General features: G+C 31.9%; 1 protein-coding gene across 2 annotated transcripts in view; it reads right to left on the reverse strand.

Annotated features, from left to right (window-relative positions):
• Positions 1-3,929: 3,929 nt before the first annotated feature.
• The window catches only part of Pdcd4 (Programmed cell death 4), a 135,680-nt gene continuing 126,934 nt past the window's right edge, over positions 3,930-12,675 (reverse strand). For both annotated transcript variants that reach the window (XM_085807585.1, XM_085807584.1), the window contains 2 exons: positions 8,792-8,931; positions 3,930-6,788 (listed from right to left, as the gene is read on the reverse strand). In XM_085807585.1, the coding sequence (XP_085663711.1) occupies positions 6,728-6,788; positions 8,792-8,931 (201 nt within the window). In that variant the 3' untranslated portion in view covers positions 3,930-6,727. The remainder of the gene's footprint in view (positions 6,789-8,791; positions 8,932-12,675) is intronic.

The following is a 12,675-nucleotide window of genomic DNA, read 5'->3' on the forward strand; positions in this document are numbered from 1 at the left end:
TACGAGCTAGTTTTCCTTAGAATGTCCTTCACGAAGGCAACCCTCACTTTAGGCAGATAGCCCTCGAGGCTGTGCCGTAATTACATAAAACCAAAACTAAGCTCTTTTTAGATCTGAATAAATATACATAAAACTGATGTAATATCTAAAAGTAGACCACATTAAAAAATCTGATAACTAATTATAAATCTTGCATTATAATACTGACAAGAATTTAACCGAAAATTATACAGGAATTTAACTTGTTTTATACAGGAGATTCTAGAAACTATTGGAAATTGACATTGATATCGGTACAGTTAAAATTACTTATATAAAATTTTTTTAACTCAAAGCAATTTAATGTAAATGTTGAATTTAGTGCATAGTTTGAATTATATACTGCATAATCTTTAATGCATGTGTAATGTATTACATTTTTATATACTACAAATTCAAATAAAAGTAGAGGTAAATACATTTTAATTTAAAACATAAAATTTCAAAATTTATAAATTACTCATCAAAACATGAAATTCAGTACATTGATATATACACAAGTTTAAAAATTACAATTTTAAATTAAAAGTATGCACCCCTTCTTTATATGTGAAATAGGAAAACACCAAATATATTATTTTCAATAACATTTAATTAAGGCATTGGTAATGTAGAATAAATAAATAATGTAGAATCGTCAGCATCAAATGTGTTATTTCTATAGCGAAATACTCGAGTTTTTCACAAATCTAAGAAATTAAAATATCTATTACGTACACTTTCAAAAACAATCCGTGACCTCCGCCGTCCTCAGTTTAGCTCTAAACTTATACGGCAGCTGTCTAGCTGACGGAAAAATTTCCGACGCGTCGATCTCTGTAATGATTGAGACGATGACACCAGACTCGCTCTGTCGAGTAGATTGCAAAAAACGACCCGTTCTTCTATCTCGACGGTGTCCAGACTAGGGCCCCGAATCAGGCAAAGAGAGACATTTTGTCTTTGATACAGCAAATATTCTACCCACTTCTTATCCCACCTTCTCTGCCCTCCTACCTTATTGCCAAAGGTATTGATGCAGGAGACATACAGAAATAGAATTGGGATAGCCTCTTACCTGATAACATGGAAAAGTCATTTTCAAGTGGCTGGTAAAACTGCCGATCTTGAATAATATCGAGGTTCCACGATATGTAGACGTGAATAAGAGGCCGATGCTATTCGCACCACCGGTACGATTAGCTGCTTAAGTTATTCGCACCAACATTAACAACGCATGCGCATTGAGTTGTCAGATCCGTCAATTGAACCGCATCGAAAGGAACAGATTCTACGTACGCGAACTGTTGTAGTGAATCTTTTTTTTTAAAATAAAGGCGGATTTCGACCTTGGCGTAGTTTATCATTTTTTAAGCGTTGGCGACTTTCAAAAGTTCAGAAAGAAAATTGGTTCCTTTTCTTATAAAAAGAAGGAACACATTTCCTTTTATTAAAGTATATATAAAAAAGGGCAGATTTTTGTGTTCGCAATGTTTATCCTTTTCCTTTTAAATGTCTGATTTGGGAGGGGGGAGACAAAATCTTGTTTACATTTTTTGTACTTCTTAGAATACATTTAGCTTTAAAGATGTGTTTTGCGCAATCAAGACTTTAATTCATTTCTCTTTGAAAAATTTTGTCTGATAAAAGATACTAAAAATTAGACAGAAGATTTCTGTGTAGAAAATTTAGACATGAAATAAGTTAAAAGCGATTACATCAACTTTTAAATGAATTATTCTGTATACCTGCTTATTTTTTTTATGGAAATACTTGGCATTTTCAGGACACAAAAAGTGCTTCAAAGAACTTTGAAATATTAGTACAAACACATTAATCAATTAAATTGAAATAAATAATGGGATGTAATTTAAAAGACAGAAATAATTTAATGTAAGAGATTTAGATTTAAAAATTTGCACACACAAATGATTTATCAGATTTTGTAAGGTTTTATTACATAAATAACTTTGATTTTGAAATATGGCATTTGAACCTATAAACCTATGTAGATACTGAAAACGTGATGAATATGTAAGAATATTATCATTTTCAGTAAGTTTTCTTATTGAATAATAAATTCTGACAGTCCCATGCTATAAGAATAGGATCTAAGTTTGCATAAAAATTCCTCTGTTAAATAAAAGAATTTAAGTAATTTCTGTAGCCTTTTTGTCAATACACTAAAGATTTTTTAACTAATTACTCGTCCTCGCTTGCAATTAGAACCATCATTAAATCCCTATTTTATCTAATCATTTCCTGAACATTATCATGTATATAGATTGACCTCGTCTTTGTAACTGATAATTATTACTTGCAAATTATTCTCTTGCTGGTGAACTATTAACAACATTCACTCTCAATACCGTCTGCCTTACGGAAATCGGCGTAAAATGCTGGTACCTGGGCCGATTGTTCGCATGCGCGAACGTAGGTGGTGTGAATAGCCTGTTAGCTATTCGCACCGTCGGTGCGATTAGCCACTGCGTGAATAAGACGTCTGAATTACACGTATTTGGTAGATGCATGTAAAACATCATATGGTGCTTGTGTTTTTATGAGCATAGAAGTTTTTCTTGGTGTCAAAAATCGTCTCCTATGAGCTAAATCTAGGATTGCACCACTCAAGGAGCTGTCGATACCGAAATTAGAACTAATGCCTTGTTGTATAGGAGCTAGATAAGCACATTCCATTAGATTAGCTCTTGATCTGCCTGAAATAAAAGTTACGTTCTGGTTCCCAATTAGTGGCATAGCTAGGGTGGGGCAAGGGGGGACATGGATATTCTATGATAGCTTTAAATTTTTTAGGTAGAGGTTTTGAGCCTTCAGCAGATATTTGATAGCCCAAAAAGTCTATTTCAGGTACTCTCAAAACTGATTTGCTAATATTAATTCAGAGACCATATTTATCTAAACACTGGAAAACTGTTTTAAAATGTAAATGATGTTCTTCCTCGCAAGAATAGGCAATCAACACATTATCCAAATATGGAAACACAAAGTCTAGGCCATAAAAAACTTCACTGATGAATCTTGGAAAGGTTGCGGGGGTAATTTTTGAGAACAAAATGCATGACATTGAATTGGTAAAGACCAAAAGGTGTGATGATGGCAGTTTTTTCTTTATCTTCGTCTGCTACTGGAATGTAAAAATACACCTCAAAAAGGTCAATTTTAGAAAATATAGTTTTATGAGCTAAGATATGTTGAAAATCTTGAATTCGAGGAATGGGATAATGATCAGGTATAGTTAAATCATTCAGTCTTCTGTAATAGACACAAAGGCGGAACAAATCGTCTGTCTTTGTCACTATGTGTAGGGACTTGCCCATTCTGCACTAGAAGGACTAATGATGTTATTGTCTAGCATGTATTTGAATTCTCTTTTAGCTATTTCCAAACATTTAAGGGTGTAATTGTAATTTACCGGTTGTTCTTTGGTTACAATAGGATATTTCACAGTAGAAATAAGAAAATTCGGTTTTGTTATACTGGGATATATAGCAAATAAAACAGAACATTTACATAAGCTGCATGCTGTATTTACACTTTCATTAATAGAGATGGGTGCGATGTCACCATAAACTGCAAGTTTCGTCACACCATCAATTAACCTCTTATGCTTTATTTAAATCAATAAACTTATTAAAAAATTCAGCACCTAATATGGGTTTCTTAGTACAGCAGTTTTTATCAGCACAAGAAGCATATTCTGAGAAGTTTAACATTATAGGTGACTTGTGTGTCTGGGGGGGATACAGACAAATCTTTTTCAAATATCATAGAAACTAGTACCAATATAGTAGGCAATAAGAGTTCTCTTAAAAATATTAAGTACATGCAAATTTGATAGCTCCCTAAATTCAATACATAATTTGAGGCAAATTAGAGGAGACAAAACAAGCCATAATTTAATCTCAAATTTATTAAGACACAAGAAGTCACACGACTGTCTCAAACAATTCTCCAGCCTCACAAGCATGACCTTTAACAACAGTTTTTATATAAAAGGAAATAAAGGAAAAAATAATAAAGAAAAATTAAATGCTTAAAAAATACTCTTACAAAAATGAGTTCACTTTATAATACTCATAATCGGAAATACTTCCAAAAATAACGATTCTAACAATTTGCTATCAAGCAAACTAACAACAATATTAGGTAAATTTTGTGATTAAAAATTATTCAGAAGATGAAAGGGGGATTGTTAAATCCACTTTCTATAACTCAGAATTAGAGTGTCAGAAAAGGGGATGATGACCTGCAAGAATTTGAATGCCAATGGAATTCCATAATGTATTTATTTTGCAATTATATTTGTTTATAATACCTATAATCATTACTATATTTTACAATTTATGAATTTGTTTGAGGGGGGATGAACATCTGAAAATGGAATATTACCTTGGAATTTTCATATTTCTTACAATTCAAAATCATTTTTATGAATGACATTATATTTTTCAAATACATTGCTTGTACACACCTAGCACCTTTTCCATAATACAGTTGTATCACAATTGGTGAACAATAGCTCTCCATGCTCAAAACAGAAGTATGTTTTATGCATTAACAAAAAAATACATAGTACTATATTTTTCAATATTTGCTATTTCTGTTAAATTATTAAAGGGAAAATAGGTACATCCCCCCCAAAAATAATATTTTTCCATTTATTGTAATTAATTATATAAAATATATTTTTTCATATATATAATCTTAAAAATACAATATTTATCTAGGAGGTGGGACACACACACACACACACACACACACACACACAAAAAAAAAAAAAAAAAAAAAAGAAAGATTAAATTTAACTTGAAAAAGAGTGGAGTTGGCAAAAACTGTTTTGGTGATGTCATCCCACACACTTTCTCTATCCAATGCAACCAGTTTCGACTTAACCAATCACACAAGTTGGGAGTGCATAATAGAGTGAACATGTGCCACTGCATTCTGCCAGAAGAAATGTCTAATGTAAAAACTGAACAGCGAATCAACATCAAGTTTCTTGTGAAACTTAAGAAAATCAGCCACGAAAACATTTCAAATGTTAATAAGGCTTATGGAGATGAAACTGTCTCACTGTCATGTGTTTGAATGGCATGAGCGGTTTTCACGGGAAAAGGACAAATTACGCAAGTCAAAATCAAAATTCAAGGCAATGTTAATTGTTTTCATCAACATTAATGGAATTGTAATGATTGAGTGGGTTCCCAGTGGTCAGTGTTCATCAACACAACTACGCGGAAGTACTAAAAAAAATTTGTGGGGAAAAAAGGTCACAGTTGTGGAGTGATGGATTGCTATTGCCCCAAGATAATGCATCCACTCACATGGGCCTATCTGTTAAGCAGTTTCTGACCAGCAAAAACATTACTGTGATGGGGCATCCTCTTTATTCACCTGATTTGGCTCCATTTGACTTTTTTTATTTCCTAAAGTTAAATCTTGCTTAAAGGGATGCCATTTTACCTCAGCTGAAGAGGTTCAGGCAAAAACGGAGAATCTCCTGAAGGGATTTCCAAAAACCTCATTCCAGAACTATTACCAGCAATGATAGTGCCTAATACAGAAGTGTGTGAATGCTGAAGGTAACTACTTTGAAGGTGATAATGTCACGGAGAACTGATTCTGTAAGTACAATGATTTATTGGACAAGTCTTGTTTATTTTTGTGTCACACCTCTCATTTTGTCTCATATTTAAGGTAAAATGTCTTACATAAAAGTTCACAGAAAAGACCATTGGAATTTTTAAGATGCATAATTATATACTATATGCTGATCTTTAATTTACATTACTTATGTATGTAGTTTACAAATTTTCAACAATCCACACAAATATTTTAATTTCACAAACTATATATAACACATGATCATGAATTCTTCAACATGTCACCATTCATACAATTTGGAAACCTACTTTATCCCATATTATTTTAATGGAACACAAATGAACAAACACTTTTATTTAAAAGTCTGATTAACTCACATTTTACCTGAAATATAAAAATCCACCACATTGTAGAAGTTAAAACATTTTGAAAAAAATTTATATCAGCAATGTCTGCATGATTATTCTGACTTTGAAGATACATAAAACTCTTAACACATAAATTTGTTTCTCTGCAATAAGTAAAAAAGAAAAGTACTTGTTACATAATGCTGTATAAGATAATACATGGAGAATTTTGAGATTATTCCCTTCTATTTAAGAAATGTGAACACATTTATACAAAATAACATCAAAACAAGTTTTTATGAACCATCAAATTTATACAGTAAAATTTAAGAAAAACTGAGATTTTGGTTTTCAATACAGCTTTATCTTATAATAAAACAATTTTCAAGTATGCTGCACATATTGACAATTTTTAGGCATAAAACTGGGAAGCTTGCTTTAATTAACATTAAAAAATTACAGAACTTCTCACTATATATATATATAATTTTTTGACATAACACATGAACCTCTTTATTATGGAAAAACTGTTAAACATGCAGTTGCCGCCACATCACAAGGACTTATGATTTCACAATACATGTCAAAATAACCTGCACATCCAATATCCCCAGATTTACTTTTTACCATTTCACAGATTAACTATTTCTAAAAAAAGTTACTGAAACTTTGCACACATATACATACAAAAAGGATGCACATGCAATAACAATGACATGGTATGTAGGGTAAACAAATTAGTAGGAATTTGTCTTTACAGCTCCTCCATCTCCTTCAGAAACAAAGCGTTTTCGTCCACTGCAGAATGTGAGAGAGAAAAAAAGGTGGGATTAAGAAATATGTTTCTCCGAGGTTTACTATTTAGAGTAATAATATTAACATTTCAATCATGAATACAAACATACACATATAAAAAGAACAGTTTATACTTTCATAAGAGAGGTTTCTGATTTTTCAGTCAGTGCAAATTAACCAGGTATAAACCTTTCTCTCCACTTTTCTCCCCCATTTAAGTATTTTTGGGGCACGCGATGTAATATTAAAATACTGCCTGCAAACTACATTTGCGTGACAATTAAAGAAGTAACACTTATGCTTTGCATACAATATGCTTTGCATTAATTCTATAAAATGAAGGAAAATGAAAGGTAATTGGTTGGTAGCTCAAGGTCAAGATTACCATGTAGTCCAACCTTGACTATGCAGAAATATCTAATTTTTGTATCAGTTCTTTTGGCTCATATGGAAAGTGCAAGGGGATGCTTCAAACTCTGATTTCAAGAACTGTATGACTAGCTGAATAAAATTTTCACATGTGGAAGATGGGACATATTGAAGGTGAATGGATTAAGAGAAATGACATGCAATTGATAGAATGGAAGCAGGGCAGACACATGTGTAAAAACCTAAAAGCAGCTCAAAGTACTATGTCAAAAATCTGAAAACAGTTGGAACACTTATGATGAATGAATGCAACAAGGCCAAGGTCAATACCATGTCACACTAGACTTTCAGGACCATTGTTTGGGAATCATTACATAAAGCAACTAGCTCATATCAGCCCAGATCGCATGCGAGTTTGCTACAGCTATTGGATCTCAACAACTTAGATATAATGTGCATGATAGGCTGCATAAAACAGGGCTGAATGCAAGGAAATCCATGATTTATGTCCCATTAACTTAGGCTGCACATTGTTTCTAGATGCAGTAGTACAGAGATCATGGTGACTTAAGTATCACAAACTAATTTCCTTTACTGACGAGTCTCATGTTTGGGTCTCAGATGTGCTACGATGCGGAGGGAGCAAAACATGTGTTATAAGCCTAAAAACATCAGTTGAATGTTAGCAGTGGTATACATACTCTTACCAGTGTGACTACAAATGCTGAAATACAGGGTTGATATTCTTGATCTTATTATATTGTTTAGAGGTACAATCGGTAATAACTTACCCTTAATGTGAAAAAATGTTTAGCCCTATCACTCTGCAACAGTAACTTATTATCTTGAAGAAATTCGGTGGATGGAATGAGTCATGTACTATCTGGATTTAAAACTGATAGGACACGCAGAAAACACTAGAATGCTGAGCTAAGATATGTATCACTTCAGCTCCCACCTAGCATTCTCCAGGAGCTTCACTATGCTATTCAAAATATATGCTATTCAACAATTTGGTATCACAGAAACTCCAAAAGAGCTGTGAAGTTTGCATTCTGGTCAGAAGTGACCTCACACTTCATATTATTTTTTCTATTATCTCCAGAAAACACCAACTTTTCTCAATTCCGTTTTATATCACATTTCCCATATTCTATTTATTTGCAGAAATCAGAAATTCTACATTTTGAAGATAAGTCAGGGATATGTCAAAATAAAGATTTGCAGTAAGTTCAATATTCTCAGCTGAAAATCATTCAAGTTAATGACTTTATAAAGTTGTTAATAAAATTTTTCCTTCCAAATTGCTTCTCAGAAAAGAATTTAGAATAACTTAATATGATTTAAAAATTTTCAATGAGCATATCGCAGATTTTTTAAAAGATTCTCTATTTGCATGATTTTTCATTGCAGCCATTTAGTTCTTCAGAACTGATATTAACATAAATTTCACAAACGGAAACTTGAATATAATTTAATATAATTAAACATGTAAACAAATTTAAAATAATTTCATTTAATAATATTATGCATGAAATCTGAAAACATACTTATGACTTCAATTGAAATATTTTCCGAAAGAAACATTTTAACACAAAAATAGTCTCAAAAAATTATTTTTAAGATTTCCAACTTACCGGGATGGCATCTTTCTTACAACTTCATCTAATAAAAAGCCAGCATTGTGACACTTAGTAACAAATTTCTCCAATACAGTGTAAGCTTGAGGCACATCAATACAAATATCAGGCATTTCATCATATACCCGGAAGAATCCCTAAGTATGAAAAAAATTATAACAGATCATTGAATGAAAAAAAAAAAAAAATGATAGGTACAATGCATTATCAGCAATGATGAAATTTTGAATTTTAATTTTACAAATTTAAATCTACATAACAAATCCTTTCTTTTAGCTTAACATTTAAATTAAGGAAATTAAAAGTAAATTGTTTTAAATCTAATTTCAATATTAAATAATAAGTACATGGAATTCCTGCTCACCTCACTATGCTGGAGACATTAAGAAGATAGAATTCTGTCTGCGTACGCAAATGGAATTTCACCACACATCAATTTTTGATAAATCTATGTTAGACAGCAATTAGATAGAAAGTTTGGTTTATTAGATTACGGCAAAGTACTCAAGGGCTATCTGCCTTAAGGGACGGATGCCTTCGTGGAGGACTTTCTAAGGGAAACTGGCTCGTATACACGTTACACATGGGGAAAACCACGAAAACACCCATGCAGCCAGCTCGTTCACGGGATTCGAACCTCGGACTGAACTACTAGTGTTCAGCAACGTTACCACTCGGCCGCTGGTGAGCAATTAGATAGAAAGTAAATACATGTCTCATACTAGAAAATTTTTCATAATGCTTTTCAAATGTGCATAACATTTTTGCAAAAGGATGAATAAATTGAGAAATGCTAAAAATTCTTCCATTAAAAAAGCTCATTTTTGTAGAATTGGTAATACAGTCAAAAGTCGTTAATTCGGACAGCCATAATCCGGACCTCAAAGCTACAAACTTTCTGCGCATGCGTCGTATATAGACGCATGCGCGTAAGACCTTTACGGCTGCGAATATGCGTGTGCGCATGCGCGTAAGACCTTCACGGCTGCGAATATGTGTGCGCATGCACAAAATACGTTTACGAATGCACGTTTAATGTATAACGGATGGTATAAGCTAAGCTAATATTATCTAGTTATCTATTTCAGTTAATGTTGCAGATTGCATTGTTCCTTAATCTTCGAACTGGATCCGGCTTATTATTTTTTGCAGACTGTTAGAGCAACTTTATAAAAGTAAGCTTGAACTTTCGATTATGTCAAATAGAATTTCTGATATATATTTACTAATATGTAAAGGATATACAAAGCGAAAGCATGTTTCAAAGTCTATTAAACAAAAAGTGGAATTGCTGCAAAAAAAAGATAAAGGAATATCCTTTGTTTATCTAACTATTCCGAAATCTGTTTATCACATCGCGGCGCGCAATGAACTGGAAGTTGATCTGTCAGCACTATCCTTATCTTCAGGGCAGATGTTTTATTTGGCTTATAATTCCTTACTAAATGTAGTATTTCATCTTGATGTACTCCGTCTTTGATATGATTTAAATCAAATTCCTCGTCATTATAATTCGCTTCCGATAGCGAAGAAAGTGACACAGAGTTTATTGAAAACGAAAAAATTTCGATTGACAAATTAGTCGGTATTCTCGACACAGCAATTATAGGATTTGAACAGTGGAAGTTTGTAACTGAGCAAGAGATTATGTCTGTTTATAGAATTAAAGAGAAAGTATTATCACATAAAAAACGAAGCAACTTAAACAATTTACATTGAAAGAAATGTTTAATAAAGTAAACAAATAAATATTAAGCCTTTTTTTTTTGTAAATTTTGATACCCATTAGATCATAATTGTTCTTTATTTCGTAAATTACGGTTTCATATTTTTAATTTTATAATTTCTGCATGCCATCTTACCAGATTTAAACTGATGATCTATAATCCGGAATTGCTGAAGTCTCAATGAGTCCGGATTAATGACTTTTAACTGTATTAAATAAGTAGTGCTTGCTAGCTCAGTCAAAAACACCTCGGTTTTTCATTTATTTCTTTCTCACACTAACATGTTTACTTTGTGGCTATATATATAAAATCAAGAAATAATTAATAGTCTTGTTTTATTGCATTATGCCAAAGCATACAAGGGCTATCTGCTCAAGAGGAAAAATGACTTTGTGAAGGACTCTCTAAAGAAAATTCGTTTGTATCCATGTCACACACAGGGAAAAACACGAAAACGGTCATGCAGCCAGCGCATTCAATGGGATAGTGTTCTACTACTAGTGTTCTAGTGTACTAGTAGTTCTAACTACTAGTGTTCGGTGACTCTACTGCTAGCCCCAGATAATTAATATAATTAAAACAATTAAAAGTAGCTAACTTATTAACTAACAAGAAAAAATAAAAATCAAACTTGAAACAAAACAGAGTGTACTTGAAAATTCTTCAGCCTTTTTCAGACAGCAGCCAAGACATGTTTCTGAATTTTATCTTGATTGATAATCAAAATAAATTCAGAAAATTTAAAGTGAAAGGAATAATGTGATTAAATAAACAATCTGGATTTTTGCAATTTCTAATCTGTAAAATAATACACATACACACGTTATAATCATTGCAATTAACAGGTTATTATTAATCATAACCAAATAAATTGATTAACATGAATAATTTTTGAGAATTTATTGTACGAAGCGGCTGTTATAATTTCAAATAATAAAAGGTAAATATAATAATTTTCAAAGCATTCAGTTTGAGATTTTACATTGCACATGTGCATGTTTTTCTTGCATCAGAACCTCACTATTATGCAATTGTATAGCTGTTGTAAGCATGCGAGATTGTTTTTGTCTGTTGGCAGCAGCTAGACAAAATCAGTTGATTGTTGATTTTATGTCAAGAGGCCCATACTTTTTTAGGAAGCTCATAAATACTTCACATTTTAGAGTTTTATATGTTCTATGTGCTGCATAGTGTCAATTTAAAGTTACTTTCTTTGTCGGCTACTAATATGTGCATGACTGTTTTACATTTTAAGAAATATTATTGTATTTATAAGCACAATGGATGATAATCCGAAAGTCACAAAACCACAATTTGATGATTATTTAGATGTGCTCAAACTTGAAAAAAAAAAATTGAATTATTTACATGAGAAGATTATAATTAATTTTTCGCAAAAGTTATTAAAAGCACAGAGAAGACTTCTGAGATATCATGAGAAGATTATAAACAACTATCAAAAGATATTGTAAGTATTGGTAATGTTAAAAATTTCAGCATTCCAGTTAAAAATTGAAAAAGATCCAGATAGTTATTGTATCGGAGGTGAATTTTTAAATAATTCATGAGATTCATATTGCAGTTCGTCATGGAAGGTGAAAAGAAAGATTAAAGAGGTTAAGACAAAGTATAAGAACATTACAGTATAATGATGTATATAAATCTATGTGAACCTTGTCAAAAGAAACAAAACATTTTAAGAGCATTTAACAACCTTTGTTTCATAAAAAGCATTTAAAACAAAATGTGCTGAAGAATTTGCTTAATCATTTATTGGAGCACCATGCAGCTTATTGGAGCACCAATACTTGGAGCAGCATGCAGCTTGCAAAACAACAATGGCCAAGAAATTGCTAATAAAATTATTGAAAAGTTTGTGGAATAAATTCAAAATTATTCATGAAAAGCCAATACACAGTCTATCATAAGGCTCAGTTGAAACAGCAAACCAAGACATTGAAGAGAAGCTATCCACTTGTCTTGAAACAAACTATGGTCAGAAGGAATAAAAATTCATTCAATTTATGGAATATGGAGCTTATCACTTTAGAATAGATCATAGTTCATATAAAGCTACATTTGGCTGTAAATCAGGTTTAATAACCTATTTGCCCTTCAATAATTTGTCGAGAATTATAAGTAAAGATTTTGCTG

Source organism: Stegodyphus dumicola, chromosome X1, assembly GCF_044657685.1.
Source record: "Stegodyphus dumicola isolate Sdum_Otavi_A_Nest chromosome X1, ASM4465768v1".
NCBI lineage: Eukaryota > Metazoa > Arthropoda > Arachnida > Araneae > Eresidae > Stegodyphus > Stegodyphus dumicola.